At 32.8% G+C, this 17,477-nt stretch overlaps 1 protein-coding gene across 1 annotated transcript; it reads right to left on the bottom strand.

Annotated features, from left to right (window-relative positions):
• Window positions 1-10,108: 10,108 nt before the first annotated feature.
• Window positions 10,109-14,580, bottom strand: LOC123696757 (toll-like receptor 7). Its single transcript, XM_045643123.1, has one exon. It carries the CDS (start codon window positions 14,299-14,301, stop codon window positions 10,396-10,398), a length of 3,906 nt encoding a protein of 1,301 aa, XP_045499079.1. The 5' UTR covers window positions 14,302-14,580; the 3' UTR covers window positions 10,109-10,395.
• Window positions 14,581-17,477: the final 2,897 nt, after the last annotated feature.

Genomic DNA, 17,477 nt, shown 5'->3' with positions numbered 1-17,477 from the left:
GACGTTTACAGCTCAAATATTGTTGCGTTCGGTAGCAATACAAACTTTTATCTTAAAGTCTGACGGGGGACATTTATTGCCCATTTTGCCTTTTCTTTCGGCATTTTTTCCTGACTTAAATAAGACATAATGTTCTTAGAAACGGAACATTAGAACGGACGGTAAGCTTTCTCTTTTTGTGACACGTACGATGGATTTTATGGTCAATTGTCTTACTTGCTTGGCAAAAAGATGAGCTTCCGAGGCTGTTCATTTAAAAAATGCGTAATGTTTGAGTGTTGAGAAAACGCATTTTACGATCAGTGGCAATTCCTACGCTTAAAGATGTTTTATTCAAAACTATGTTACTGGTTTCTTAGTACAATTTTTAGTCATGTGCAAATAGTCTTGTACATTCAATTATTCTAATTTATGAAAAAAATAAATAAATATTAGAATGAATTGGTACTTTAATTTTACTATAAATATAAAAAGTATAGTTTTATTCCATACAACCACTCTGTATGGAAGCAATAATGTTGAATAGTGCAATTAGAGGTGGCTTTTCAAGTGAATTGGCTGCAGAGGTCACACAATTACTTAATGAAAGTATAAATTGAGTATATTAGGTAGAGAAAGTTGCCGAGACATTGTCATTTCGCTATTAAATCGTTTGTGTGGTATTCTTTACAAATTAGCAACCAGTTAAACGATAAGAATGTGGGAATTGTGTTAGAAAATGTTTGTTATTTTTAAGATTTACTAATAATAACAGAGAAAAAGTTATTCGTATTACTATAATTAATTAATTTCAATAGAAAGACTTTTTAGGGTATACTATGGTAAATAAATAAAAAATACATAAGAAAATATTATATATTTCTCTCGTGAAGTACTGTACCTACCTATGTCGCTTCCAATAGACATAGATCAATAATTACCCGACAGCTTTCTAGCTGATCAAGCTTTTAACTGTTCTCTCAGAATCAATGACCTTGAGGATTGTTATTATGATTCAAACAAACCAATACCAACTTTACGGTCGCATACGAAACACGACAAAACGAAAGAGGTATTTAGAGATATTTTTTTAAACAGGCCTCAAATGGAGCATGTCAAATTAGTGGCTTAAACCACGTTTAATCATCGTTTAATAACTGACCGCGAAGTGAAAGCGTTTAATTCAACCAAGAACATGCAATATACGAAACTAATGTTAAAGAAAGTGTCTCAACATATTATTTATTGTAATGTACCGCAAAAAATTGATGCAAATTACAGAAATACGAGAAAGTGGTTCGAATGATATAAAAAATTACGCCTAAATACACATAATGATGGACATCAATTTATTTCTATGGTTGGTAGAGCCAATTTTATTTTATTATCAGTAGTAAAAGTACGGACGTAATTCATATTAAAGTTATGGTACCTTTAAATTCTCCAAATATATCCCACAAAAATATTAAAATATATTTATAATTTATAAATTGTAATTACACACGGTGACATTTCTTTGTTTTTCTTATTTACTTAGATACCTTGGATACCATAATATTTAGTCTGTACTATAAACTATTCTGTGATTTAGGGCCGATTTTTCAATGCTTGGATAAAACTTATTCGTCGAATAATGTATAAAACTACCATTTTAAAAACGTATTCTAATTGCCCGTATTTGATAGTTTACGTGACATTTTAATATTAACGTGTAGGTAATACTTTATTGGACGGATAATTTTTGTCCAAGCATTGAAAAATCGGCCCTTAGTGTAATTATTATAACATATTTACTTATAAATTTTCATGATGATGACGTGAACGTGATGAAATTTCTTTTAACAGGTTTTCCTAACAACGCAGTTAAACGTCTAGTATTTATGGCTATCTAAAGAGTGATAATACAAAGAAATAGCATATTTGCAGTAACATAAATAAAGGAACATACGAAGAACGTACTAATACCAAGAATACCATTTGTTATTGCGTGAGTATATTATTGTTTACAAAGAGAGAATTAAAAGCAGAGGTGCTAATGTACTTCGAAATTAACATCATTAGTATGATCTTAGCGATTTGAGCCGATCGGAATTTTAGTTTTGAAATTTGTAATGCTTCTCAAATGATTACGAAGTAAAATTATTAAAAGCTGTATGTGTATATAATTTGTTAAACGGTGCAAACAAAAATGCAATTTACGTTAAGAGTAAATTAATAAGTTATATGGTCACCAGCGATTAATAATAATTTTTACTATTACAATCTAATCTTCATGTAATTTGTTATAATAGCATAATATTTAATTTTAATATTTTCTATGACACTCATAATACTAGTTTAGACAAATCTACAATTTACACCAGATATAATTACAATTATACTTCTAAAGCTTAAATACGTGATATCACACAAATCAAACATTTGAAATGAATTTCACAGGGAACATATTTGTTTATAACAAGTTCAATTCACAGATTCTACGATTCTCTGTTTTATTTGCGCAGGACAAACTTCGGCATTGGTAATTTATTGCAAACATTTGAAATTGCCTGTCGCACTGAAAATTAATGATCGGCTTAACAAACTGAGTTTATTAACGCCATTTCATTACATTCAGTGCATTCGATGTCGTTTCGAAAAGAGTTTTCGGATATGATTTATTGGTCTATCGACCATTTGTAGTTTAGTTTTAACAGATAGTATAAGAATAACGATTAAAAATAATTTAAAAGTATGTAGAGTTCACTCCAAAACATAAGATCTAATTGAAATGAGAGCCTATGTTTTGGCTTTTATAGCAGCAAAACATCTTGTCTAAAAACCTTGAAGAACTAGGCCTAGGGTAAAAGCGGGATAGATGCCCCACTTTTTGAAATATGCTCATAATTTAAAAAATATGAATCTTATACGAACACTTTGCATAAATATAGCTAGGTTAGTTATCTGTTTTGAATTACTTTGTATATTTTTTATCCTATCATTTATAGATAGGGTGTAATAACAATTTTTGTAGAACACCTTTTTTTGGGATAGATGCCTTCCTATACGGATAGTTGCCCCACCATGAAAATACTATGGAGGATAGATGCCTGCAGAGTGGGATAGATGCCTTACATACTCTATAAACGCGAAATCAAATAAAATGTATATGATAAACCAGCAAATATCTTGTAAACATAACTAACTCTAGTTGTTCTGTTGTCCAAGAATATACTCGCGGTTGCACTCCTACTTTTCTTTTGTATTTTCGTGGCATGGTTCTGCTACAATCAGTATAAGGTCAAATCATTAATAAGTAAGTATACATAACAATAAAAAAGCAAATTTAACAAGTAAAATCGGTTAACATACAGAAAACCTTTGAATCACTCAGGTAAAAATATAAACTGCATGTGTGTTTATCGATAATAACATGTATATATTTATTGAAGGATAGATGCCCTTAGGGGTGCCTAAGGGCATCTATCCCTCGAAAAAGCAGGGCAACTATACTTTTTGATAAGGATAGTTGCCCTAGTATTTTTTTTATTAAACAAAAATAAAAGAGCGACTATTTACACTTAGATATATACTTAATGAACCAGTGTATTGACACAATAAGAAATATAATGAAATTTATTAATACTTATAAAGTTATGCAAAAGCAAATATTAACCCTTCAAAATTTGAAGTATTCGTGAAGTTCGCCGCGCAGATAATAATACGCACTAGCGAAACACGTCTTCACCAAACAACAGCTCATGCGTAACAGAGGTGCGGGGTGATAGCAGCTCCTATTTAAATTATTAATTCGTAGTCACGAGTTTGGGAAGTTAGGTTTTTTGAAAATGAGGCATCTATCCCAGTGCGGCATCTATCCCGCCTTTACCCTATATGTACTCGTCATATTATGTTCTGTATTTTCGTTTATTGTTAACAACCCCTTTGTACACATCTAATACACATTTTGTACAAAGCTTTCTATGTATGTAACTAGCCCTGTCTATATCATAATATTAAATTGTTAGGTACCCACGTTCATAATTAGATAATGTACAAAAAATTGAGAACATATCAACTTAACCTTATGAATTGTTTTTATATAGGTACATTTTTTATCGAGTTACTTGCCAGAGGTAAGTACCTAATATGAAATGTATAATAATTATTATGATCGAGTGGGCAGTAATAAAAGAACATATCAAATTACGATCTAATTGAAATTAATTGACTTTTAATATATCATTAATTATTGTAGAAATTAGTTCGTAGGTATTTAGAGTTTTATTATTAAGGGTAGCTCTACACTAACGCTATTCAATTAATCTATAATTATGATTTAAGTTCATTATTTATTGCTGTAATAAATACTTTATTAGAGTTATTCAATTAACATAATGAATGCGGTTATTTTTATTAGTAGTCCTTAATTTTTATTTTAATAGAGCATAGAGTCAAATTCATTTTTTAAGAAATATATTTATTTATTACCATTAGACTGTACTGTACCAGTATTTATATAATATGAATTCCCTCATTAATAGGTACGGTTTGATAAGCAGTTACTAGGATGGAAGCATTCATCAAGAGATCTACTAGATTTGAACAAAGGTAAAAATTTAAAGAAACCTCACGCTGATAAAATACAAAAGCTACTGCTGATATTATTGAATATAATATAGATCAGTGAAACAGATGTTATATGCATCTGCATCTGACCCATGCCCATAACACGGGATTTCACAACCTGACAACTTTAATATAGATTTCCTAATGTATATGAAAATATCTTACAATTCTCTATGAAACAAACAAAGTATTTATTCGTATAAAATGTATAAAACGAAGCATTTAAACAACCTTTTACCGTCTACTAAAGTCCTAATACAAGCTATAACGAGACACGAGACGCAAAAAATTCAATTTGCGTCGCCTCACGGACAAGCAGATGTCAAAATTTGTCGTACACGTGTTTTGCGTATAAAATCTACCGAACATAAACAAAAAACGCTATGGCATTATGCATATTTAAAATCATTAAAAGGATATTTATTATTCAGTTACTTACATAAGTAAAAAGTTCGTCGGCTTGTGATTCAGCTTTTTGTTCAAGTTTGATAAGATGATAGCTTAAATAATTTTAAATTGGTACAAAAATAAACTTGATTGAGTTGCTTGAGCTTGAAATAACTTCGCACTTATTATATATACCTAAATTGCGATACAAATCTTTCCATACAAATTAATTGATTTTTCTGTTGACATAATAGGTATCTACGTAATATTATAGGCAACATTTACGTCAAAAACGAATTCACCACTACATATTCCTAATCATCGTAGGAATAGTTATCTAAAACCATATCAATCATACAACACGACATAACTGGCAATTGTAATTACCTGCATAACTATACCTAGCAAGTTATTACTAATAAGTCATACCTAAAAAGTTTACGTCAAAAGCTAATTCGCCACTACATATTCCTAAACATCATAAGGACATCGACCATCATACAACACGCTATAACAATATATTATCATAACAGTCGCGTTCATTGTGAGTCTGTACGGTACACAAAAGTCAATATAGAATTATAAACAAGCCTCAGTATACGCCGACTAACTAGACGAATCTGGTCACGTGTGCCAGCGGATATCGCGTCCGGTGGGGAAAAATTGTATTCCTGTTTGTCTCTAGAGTTAATCCTTTATCATTGCCCTATTAACCCCTTATTGCATGAATTATTAAGGAGATGAAATAAAAATTATTTTTTTGCAAAAAAGTGTTTATTAGACCTTACATTATGAGATCAAATTGAGAAAAAAAATTATTTACTTATATTATAGAAAATATATAACGGCGCCATATATGGACTCGTATGCAGTGTTTGTTGTATTTTTTCTGTCATATATGGCTTCGTATGCAATTAGAAAAAAGTAACTGATTAATAAAATAAAAACATATTCCGGACTAATTTCACACACACGGTTGCTAAGCCCCAAACTAAACTTAAGCTTGTATCCTGAATGCTTAGTCAACTGATATGCTACATATACTTTACATAAATCCTATCCTACTTATATTATAAATTCGAAAGTTTGTGAGGGTGGATGTATGTGTATGTGTTTGTTTGTTACTGTTTCACGCAAATACTACTGAACCGACTTCTATGAAATTTAGCACACATAATATAGAGGGTAACTTGGACTAACACATAGGATAGGTTTTATCCCGAAAATCCCACGGGAACGGGAACTATGCGGGGTTTTCTTTGAAAACGCGGGCGAGGCCGCGGGCGAAATGTTAGTACTTTATATGGATACCTAAATAACACTCAGAATCACAGCCAACTTATACTTCGTGAAATTGCTTAAAACAATTACGTTTGTCATTATAACATAAAAACACGTTATATTTTTCACATAACGTGAAGGAACGAAATTGGAACAATATAGGCATAGCTGACGGGCGTTCTTCTTCCAAATTCGGTAATGACTAATCCCATCAGATCGTACAGAATCAAAGTGAAAATCCAGATGTCCTGCAGGAGTTTTTCGTAGCTTTTTTGCGGTAATTGGCGAGTCAGAAATACTGAGGAGACTCCAGAGATGCCGATGTTTCTAAGTTTTTGAGAGACGACCACGTCTTTTGGTAATAAGAGCTTTCCCTGACTTTCGCATTTGCTCTGAAACGGCTAATTAAAAATCATACAGTGGCATATAGCATGAGTCTGTATTTATTGATGATGATATAATATTTACATGCTTAGCATAGTGAGATAAAAGTGTCTAGGATCGATACTGGAACAATCAGTGAAAGTATCCATGCTGTGCTTGAATGCATACCCAGCCACATATGACATAATATATTTTGGACGGAATGCATACGAAGCCAAATATGACAGATTTGGAAAAGTACAAAAAACATGATTAAAGCAAAAAAAACAACCTAACCAAATGTTTTACCTTATTTTAGAAAGACTAAAGAATGAAGAAATATTTTTTTTCATGGCTTTACTCACCTTTTTGATATTGAAATCTTAATTTGAAAATCACGGTTTTTTCCGCGCACCCAAACCGTCGCACGCCCTAGACTAAATCTATAATATATCTGATGGATAATATTTACACTGTATAAATTAATTACATTCCAATTCTCGATGAAATGCTGTTTAAGATGTAAGGTAGTTTTTTTAGATATTGTTTATAGTTAGCCTATAAAAAATTCATAAACTTCGTCGTCCATATATGGCTCCGTATGCGGTAAGGGGTTAATGCTAATCCCGAGCTAGATTTTAATGTTTCTGCGGTTGTTACAGCTGAATGAACGTTTCGAAACGCTTTTTGTTGCTAAATAAAGTTTGTTAGCAAAAAATATGAATTTAAAAGTATGATAACTAATAACGAACCATTCTACTATCAATGTTATAGTTATGTATCATTTTTAATGAAAACATACTACTTAATAACGGATGTGACTTTAGAGTTTCATGTTATATTTATCTTAATATATATAAATCTCGTGTCACAATATTTGTCCTCAATGGACTCCTGAACCACTTAACCGATTATAATAAAATTCGCACACCATGTGCAGTTCGATCCAACTTGAGAGATAGGATAGGTTTTATCCCGGAAATGCCTCGGGAACGGGAACTATGTGGATTTTTCTTTGAAAACGCGGGGAAGCCGCGGGCGGAAAGCTAGTCAACTTATAAAATGTAAAAAAACGTTTTATTCGGCAGACAAATTTCAAATCTATACAAAGTAATCTGTATTAAGATGTACACGAACTAAAACAAACAATCTCGTTTAACCCTTAGCTGGTATCGCCTTTTTTGGCAACACTACCGGTATCGTGGGTCAAATTCTACCCATACCTAACAATCTGTTGTAGATAGTAGATTTTTTATTATTTGTATAAAATATGGTTAGATAAGAAATAAAAAAATATTTTTTTTTACAAAATTAACTTTATTTAATTTTAGAATATAAAAAAATATCATGTTTTACACGCATTTGTAAATAACTTTATTTTTTGGCACTTTTTGGTTAGTGTGAACTTAAAACATAAAAAAAAATATAAATGTTAGAAAAACTGTAACTACAATATATTTATGGCACTTCTCATATCTTTATTATAACAAAAAAATAAATTGCTTCTGAAATCATCATAAAATAAAAAAAATGACAACCAAAACCAAAATGACTTTTACCATCAACTATCATCCTCATCTTCTTCACTCTCATCTCTCGTATTTTCGTTTCTCGTATATTTTCTATTATTCTCGTATCTCCTCTTCGTTTTCACTGTCGTCAGAACTTACTCCAAATACACTGTCTTCTGAGCAACTAACATAGGGATAGTCTCGATCGCTGATGATTTCGTCGTCACAAAGTTGGTTTACATTTGGTATTCTTTCATTTTTCAATTCCAAATCGTCACTTCAGTCGTTCATCAACTCCTCGATTTGTCTGTCGTTCAAAAAGCCCTCCAATGTAGTACAAATAAACAATAAAACAAAAAAAGTAAGTAATTACACTCAGTGAAAAAAGTTACTTATTTGGTGTCGTGGGTCGAACGTGACCCAGAAAGCTACTTACCTCCGCTCCTAAGATAGTCACAGTTCTGCACATCCACCCCCCGCTGCAGCTAGCGACGCACTGAGAATACTTAGAAGCGCACAGTCGTTGCATAAATATTTAAAGAATTATAACCGAAAATGTTCGCTTCTGGGTCAAATTTGACCCACGATACCTGCTAAGGGTTAATAAATCTAGTTGTGTAAAAGATAAAAAGGGTGGTAGAGTTGAAAATAGTTCCGAGATAAAATTGAGAAGCGACGTCAATGAAACAAGAACAAAAGATTGGGTTGTAAAAAAATCCTTTTGTTCCAGTCCGTAAAGCAGGCACGCGATTTGACGCACTTTTTACTGAAATACAAGTTGCGACATAGCCCCGGTATGCTGTAGATTGTAGAATATATTATAATATAAAGAAAGTTGTCAGAATAGTAACGACAGAGAAGTTAGGCATGAGAATAAACAGTATTTATCTAGTTAAACTATTTAGTATTTATCTAAAGTGAATGTTTTAAACATGAATGTAGGTATATCTTTCAATAAAAGTGAAGTCAACGAAAAATGTACCCATAGAATTTGATCGATAAGAAATGAACTTGAAACTTTCTATGTTATTAAATTAATATCAAGACAATTATCATTTGGTAAAATGTAAAAATAGAAACAGAAAAATTATAATAAACAAAACATTGAATGGAATAAAACATATTTTTAATATATTTGTGCCAAATTACCAACGAATTTACTAGATTTGCGACGCGCAATTAAACTCAGTCACAAAAAACAAAACATTAAAACTTAATTTTAATTTATAATAGCTACCTTAAAAAAATACTGTCATAGTATGACGAATTGAGAATAAGGATCTAAGACAAATAAATGCATTATGAAGGAACTCAGTCTGGATTGGAGCCAAATTGAATTTCCGATTATGGTAACTACAATACTACTGAATGAAATGAGTCCATTCTTATGATTTGTGTCTTATTTTATTTGTGTTAGCTCCCATTCTAACGGGATTATAATGTGTGTAATAAAAACTATATGAGTGTTTCGTTGAGATAAATCTGTGTGCGAATTTTGTTGGCAATTGTCTGTTCAAAAGTGTATTTTGCATAATATTGTAATAAAAATGGGCATTGTTGTGCATGGCATGGCATGGCATGGCATGCTCTTTTATTATAGGTTGAATTAAAAGTTAATGTTTTATATCATCAATGAACAAAAATATAATATAATCATTTAAGATTTAATTTGGAAGTCAATTTGACAAATAATTATGGCTCAAATTGTGTAATTAAGTAATCAATATTAATTAATTAAACTTCACAATGACAGTTTACGGTAATTAATTCGAAACCTTGAACAAAACTGAAATAAATGATTTTACTTTTAACTAAGTAGTTACTTTATTTTAATACAGTTCAATTAATTTTGAGCATATTAGACATTAGGTTTTTAAGTAGGTACATTAAGTAGGTATATGAAATTTAAAAAAATATGAATCTTTTACTAATTTAAATGTCTTTGATAGAGAAAGGAGGATAAAATCAAAATACAGAGGTATAAATCATCATCATTTTATTTTTTATTTGTATAAATAACGCAATATTACTGATATTCATGTAGTATCATCACTTGGTTTTGCTATTTACAATATTACAATATGCTACAGCAGTCTTTATAAATTTATTACGAAACCTATGCACAGAATAACAAACAGGCAATAATAAGTTCACTTACATAAAATTTTGGTTTAGCACTTAATAACTAATAATTACAATATTTACATAAACATATAAACATCTAGGGAAATATTTACAATGTGACTGAGAATGAGCTTGTAAGCTCCTAGACTAGGTAAGCTTGTACGGCATTGCCCGTGTCAACTAATGGCGGTGGAGGGGGCCACTGACGAAGGTCTCGTCTTCGCCCCGGTGCCATGCCGTGTTCTAACGATGAATAGTCAGAATCTATTGACGAATAAATATGATCTGATATTGGCCTCCCATCGGGGCCGTACGCTACTCCCTGCGTCTGTCTCACCGCCGAAGGCGATTGTCGTACTTCAGTACTATACTCAGGAGGCGCGCTAGCCCCCTGCCCCGAGCCACTTATCACAGGCGATTTATCGGGATATGGTAATGTTCTATTACCCCCGCTCGGTACAGATGAATCTAAAGTATACGTGTTGATATTTTTTCTATAATTATGCGTTCGCGTCTTGTGGTTGGGATGCAACGCGTCTGGCATCATGTACCTGAGCCGCTCCCAAAATCTCTTTTGTCCCCATCGCAATCGGGACCCTGTTTTTAGATACGGCCGCAAATCGGGGTCGCACATTGCGTCCGCAACCACGGAGCACTCTTCTATTAGAACTAATTTATAAATGCATCCTTTTAGTGCTTCGTGGAGCCCTTGTCGGAATTCGTACCGAGACCATTCTGTTTGCATAAAGTTTCTTGTTAGCACTAGTATTACTCGTTTAGAAGCTTCCGCTGCCTCGACCACCGGCGGCGCACATTGCATGTATTGTGCGCCGTGGTGCGGTATGTCTCTATAATGAAGACAGAGGTGGTAAGACGGATTTCCATTTTCTAACTCATTAGCTAATGATTGTATAACGAATTCTTCGTCTTTAGGGCTGTAGCAAATATACGCATCATAAAGCTTTTCTGTTTCTTCAAATGTGCCATTTAATGCAAATACTCGAATTCCACAATTAGTATACAGCCAAACTCGAAGCGAGTCTCTGAAGAGGAATAGCACGACAAGGGCTAATAAAATTAACATAAAGCCGGTAAGCGTCGAGACCATCATGGGAACATAGTTTGACACTAACATACTTCCGATGGCGGAGTTATTATCGGCATAATAATCGCTGCAGGCGGTGCCGTTTAAATTAAGCTCTTTTTTCTGTGGCGGCCGCGCGTCACCGTTCCAACACCACACGTCGGTAATGTCAACAATTTTTTGTGCATTCTCAGCCAAATATAAAGTCAGTTCTTGTAAGTAACGGCATTTGCATGACCATAAATTATTACCGAGCGATAATGCTCTCAAATGAGGACTACTGCTAAGCGTCCACACATCAAAGTCCACTAATCTATTCCCATCTAAGCGTAACATTTCTAACGACTTCAAAGAGAGAAATGATATGTTTGCGATATGGCTTATTAAATTATTTTGTAGGAACAATTCTTTCAAACTACTGAGTTGATGAAATTCATAGCCGTTTAGTTCTTTCAATTTATTGTTTCCTAAATGTAAGATCTCTAAAGCGTTGAGGCCCGCAAATGTTCTGTTTTGAATATTATCTACATTACTATTATTTACATAGAGAGATCTCATCTTTTGTCGTCCAATAAATACATGATTTTGTAACTCTTTTATGTTATTACCATCTAGGAATACCTCAGTTGCATCCATGGGTATTTTATGCGGTATCTCCATGGACGATTGGCCGGAACAGTCGATGACATTAGTATTCCACAACGGGTCGTGATAGCAGGTACAATTTTGTGGACAAGTCATTTCACAGTCACACGCGTCATAATCACAGCAATGGCAAATTGCAAAACAATGAGTTTCATATTCGCACAAAAAGTCCGAAGTTTTGAGGTTAGGCAAGGGAACATGGGTACCACTACGAGTGTTCGTCATTTTACACATAACATTTTCTAAGTCCATCACACGCGGGTACTGTCTCATCGCGGTCATATTGTTTATTATTGGAAGCCACTCCATCGTACAGTCACACTGGAATGGATTACCGCCGACATAAAACTCCGGCAGCGTTCTATTACCGGGAACGGTTGATAAGCGTAAACTATTTAATTCTAAATGCACTAGTTCATTGGCGTACATGTCCACACGCGTTAGATTCTTTTTATCGAAAAAAGTGTTCACATGAATACTATTTAGATAATTGTTATTAATAAAAAGTAACTCGACACTGTTAGGTATGGCCATAGGCGATATTTCCACTATTCTATTATGACTAACGTCCAAAGTTTTTATATGAATTTCGTCTTGCAATTTGTAATAATTGCCCAAGTGTTCTATAAAATTGCCGTGAACGTCCAACCACTTTAAATTACTAGGCACAAACGCGTAGTCGAACCACACAAGATGATTTTCAGACAAGTTGAGCCACAGCAGACTGGATAAAGTTGAAAACACACCGTTGATATCCGTTAAAAAATTTCCATCTAGTCTTATAGCTTCCAGTTGAGCGTTTCGTGTAAATGTCCCTCTTTCTATGGCTTGGATTTTGTTTTTCGCTATATTCAGCACTTGTAAGCTTGGTAAATCCCAAAACATGCCAACACTCAGATTTCCAATCTGATTATCGATAAGTCTTAATCCGGTTAATTGATTAAGATTCTTAAATGAACCATTTCTAAAGTCTGATATTTGATTTTCGCCTAAATCTAAAGTCTTCAAAAAAGGCAGCTCCCACAAAGCATCCGGAACATCAAGTAATTGATTAGAGCTCAAGTCTAATTCTTTCAAATCGGAACAATTTTTAAAAGCTTTTCTATCAATGTTCACTAACAAATTATTATTGAGTGTTAATTTGCTAAGAACAAACAAGCCATTAAATAAATTTTCATCGATTGTATGTAAACGATTTTCGGCTAAATTTAATGTATGTAAATTGTACAAAGGCAGGAAAGCATTGTCTTCGATGTATCCGATTGAGTTGTTTTTCAAGTTTAATATTTGTAATACAAACAAGTCTTTGAATGTTTTCCCATCAATTCGTGTTAACGCATTGTTGGACAAATTTAAAACTATTAGGCGAATCAGACCGAGAAATGTTCCATCATCAACGTGATTGCTGGTAAGCTGATTACTCGACAGATCCAAAACAATCAACTGTTCAAGCCGATTAAAAATTCCACCTGCTAGTTCAAACAGAGAATTGTCATTGAGGTAGATTTCTCTCAACTCTCTCGCATTCGCAAATATTCCCGCAGGTAATGTATGTAATCGATTATGTGATATGTTGAGAACCCTCATAGATACGAGGCCATCAAATGCTTCGCTTGATATGTCCGTTATATTATTATGCTGTAAAAATAGATGCTGCAAACTTCTTAATTTCAAAAGTTCTGAGTCAGCTGGCAGTGATTTAATTTCATTATGACTTAAGTCCAAGTTATGAAGGTTTGAACCGCAGCCTTGTCCAAATCCAATCTGGCCGACGGTCTTTATTCTATTATGCGTCAAGTTCAAAGTGTTCAAGTTTTCCAAAGAACAGAACACGCCGGAAGGAACAAACTTGATGTTATTTTGAGCGAGATCTAACGCCTGCAATTCCGATAATCCATTGAATGAGTTCAAAGATAACTCGAGATTCTTGGTAGGACTCCACTCGAAGTTTTTCGATCGAAGCTTTAACCTCCTCAATTTTCTTAAATCATTAAAAGTGTTGTTTGGAATGTGTAGTAGTTTGCAGTTACTAATTGATAATTCTGTGAGACCGACGATAGAGCTAAAATAATGTGCCCTCAATGTGCTTTCAAACAGTAGGAGATGATTGCACTCAATAGCCAAACGATGTACATCCGTAGACACTGAAGTTATACTACTGCCATCAGATTCAAGAGTCCTTATTTTACACAGCACGCTACTTTCAGAGTCTCTTTCGTTTACTCGCACACATTTGTCTGAGCCGTAGGGGAACACGGCCGATCCGAGTTGTAGCAACGCACAAAGCACAGCCGTTACACTGAACATTATCACAGACATATTTTTTCCACAAATGAACGTCTCATAAACACTCTCCGTGGGTCGATATCACCATTTCCGAAACTAGGAACGTAGACCACTCAAACGAAGGATAAAAACTTGCTAACATTTCACTTCACTAAAGTCCATTTTATTGTATAATAATTGTCCGTTTTGTGTAGCACAAATTTAATTTTTTATGCATCGACGAGTTTGATACTTGACAGTTTTGTGTTATTAAATATTAAGAGCGTGTACGGAAAATCGGTGCGTGTTGTGACGCGACCTCTCCGCGGCGCAGTTGCGTTGTGACTGTCAAGCGAAGTGCTTAGCACTTGGAAGTACAGACGAGGACCACGCAAGGAAGCTCCTCACCCCGCTCCCCGCAAAAGCTTTAACAATGAGAACACGTTACGCCATCTAGTGGGAAGTAGCTTTAAACACGTTTTTTAAATCCTTTGATAATTTTTTGCAGCTTTCGTTTACCTGAGTCTTTGAATAGTTTTATTTTGACACAAAACTTTTGAACCGTAGAGATAAAAGATAATGACATCGTGCGCTATCTTTTACAATCTAAAAATGATTTAACATATTTAAAATTTGTAAATGTACAAAATATTATGATAATATAAAATGTTGTACATTTTGAATAATTTTTCAACACATACAATGAATATGTACAATAATTATGTGGATTTTAAGTGTTACCTGTTATTTATTCGAATAATACGATTCCGATTCAAAGTTAAGCAGCTTGTAAGTTTACTGCGAATATGGCATAATATTAAAATAACTTAATGTGTATGTGTAATCATCGGAGTTATTCTTAATTTTGCAACAATCTTTCGGATTGATGTTTCTGACCGTACAATATACATCTATACTGATGTTTGAAGATGTAGAGCTAATTGAAAAAAGTCTAAGTGTGGTGAGTTCATTCATTCTTATTATGTTTATTTAAAAAAGGTGTTTAATATACTATAAAGATATAATTTTTATTACATTTTCATAATCTTTAAAAAGGAATTGTTCTAAGAAAAACAATGTATGAATAAACAAATAACATGTTCGCCTTCCAATTATGACTATTCAAACAGAGATGGCGCTAGTTTCTTTGCAACGTAATACACGCTATTATTATAAACAATTTATTACTTATTTAATTGACTAATACCGGAGATTATAAAGATTTTCAAAAATAAACATTTTTGTCCAAATTTTTTTGCCAAAAGAGAGCTTTAATCACTATGATATTCTATTTAATATAATATATTTTGTATTATTGGAATTTCTACGATGAACTTGACCTATCGGTCGCTATATGTAATTATTCCCTTACCAATAATCTGTTGTATTATATTATGTTATATGAACATTATATAATATATAGACTATAACTTATTTAAATACAATAACAGTTTTCTAAAGTGTAAAAAATTACGTGTTCTCATAGCAACACTGCACATATTTACTAGTGTTTTCCAATAACATTTACATAAGTGTGAACACACATATTCGGTACTTCACACAGAGTCCGATCGATTCAAAAATTCAACTCAAAATGACTATTTCACAGCGAGCATTCTTCGGTATTCAACCGTATGTTAAATCCGTGTGTTATGCAAATAAAATTATGTGAACGTCAATATAACACACTTTAAAGTCAATCATCCAATAGGAGAAATGTCTTACGAGGGAAACACGGGTATCTTGCTGTATAACATTTACATAAATCACTTCAATGTGCTCATAAAAGCTATCAAGATGCTCTCGGATTTGTGAGTTTAGACGCATCAAAGGCGTTTGCATTTTAGATTTCTTTGTTACGATGCGCTTATCTAGAATATTTTTGTAATGGGAAATGCAGATGTGTTATCTAACGGTGATATATATAAACTTAATGTTTAACTATAACACCTTGTTATTTTTTCTATATTTTAAATATGTGATAGGAAAATATTCTTAGCACAGCCGAATGTGATGCGAATCGTTAACGCAGCGCCATCTTGTGATACAAGATATATAGCTTAAATCTTAAAGCTTAAATATATCGTGAGTCAAAGTACATCTTAATTAAATACGTGGCAACTGATCAATATACTGTATATAAAAAAACCGACTATTATCGATTAATTAAAATTTGCGTATATATGTAGAGCCTTTTACAGGTACCTACCTACAAAGGAGAAACTGTTTTGTCACTATCACATAAACTCATACCTTTATAAAGTAACTAGCTTTTCGACCGCGTCTTCGCCCGCGTCTTCAAAAGAAAACCCGCATAGTTCCCGTTCCCGTGGGATTTCCGGGATAAAACCTATCCTATGTGCTAATCCAAGTTACCCTCTATATGTGTGCTAAATTTAATTATAATCGGTTCAGTAGTTTATGCGTGAAAACCATACATACATACAAACTTTTCCTCTTTATAATATTAGTATAGATGAAAACATAATAAAATTTTAAATTGATATAGAGTCAAGAGTTGTACAAACACAATTCTAACAAAAACACAATAAAACTCAACAAAGCGAATTCTCTAAATTTACACGCGATTTATTCATTTGCATTTTACATAACGCCATTATATTTAAAAAGCTTTTAAATTATTTTCATAATGAGAAGCTGAAACAAACAAAAATATTATCACAAAAACGTAATATAATATTATAATATGTAAAATACACGCAATTTTCATGATGCATTCGTGTATATGAATACCATATGTGGATAATACAAAGAGAATATTGCGAAGGTAAATAATTGTTAAGATTCTATCTACTGTTGGACGCTTATGATATAATACTATAATGGGAAATGTTTGAGCAATTTTGAATTTTAGTTTTGTTGGTACTATTAATTATTACTTGTTTTTATACATTCCGTGGTACACAGTTTGACGTTTCTTTACTTTATTTTGAAACTGAGTAGAGATGTGTGAAAAGCACATAGTTTTATTATTGGAACAATTGGAACTAAATAGTGTTGTGTGAAAAACGCATTTTTTATTATTAAAATATTAGAAAACTATTGAAATAAGAGCGTATTTCGTTTTTTGAAAAGCTTGTATTGATAGATATTATTTTCTATTCTCATATTTAGTAATTAGTTTTCTATTGTTCAAAAACTGCGTAGTTGGCCTGATTTCATGGAGATTATTCACTTTAAACGACAATCGCAATCAAAAGAACTATATA

The sequence above is a fragment of the Colias croceus genome, chromosome 13 (assembly GCF_905220415.1).
Source record: "Colias croceus chromosome 13, ilColCroc2.1".
NCBI classification, from domain to species: Eukaryota; Metazoa; Arthropoda; class Insecta; order Lepidoptera; family Pieridae; genus Colias; species Colias croceus.
The sequence above is the reverse complement of the archived record's forward strand: the minus strand, read 5'-3'. Positions and strand labels throughout refer to the sequence as shown.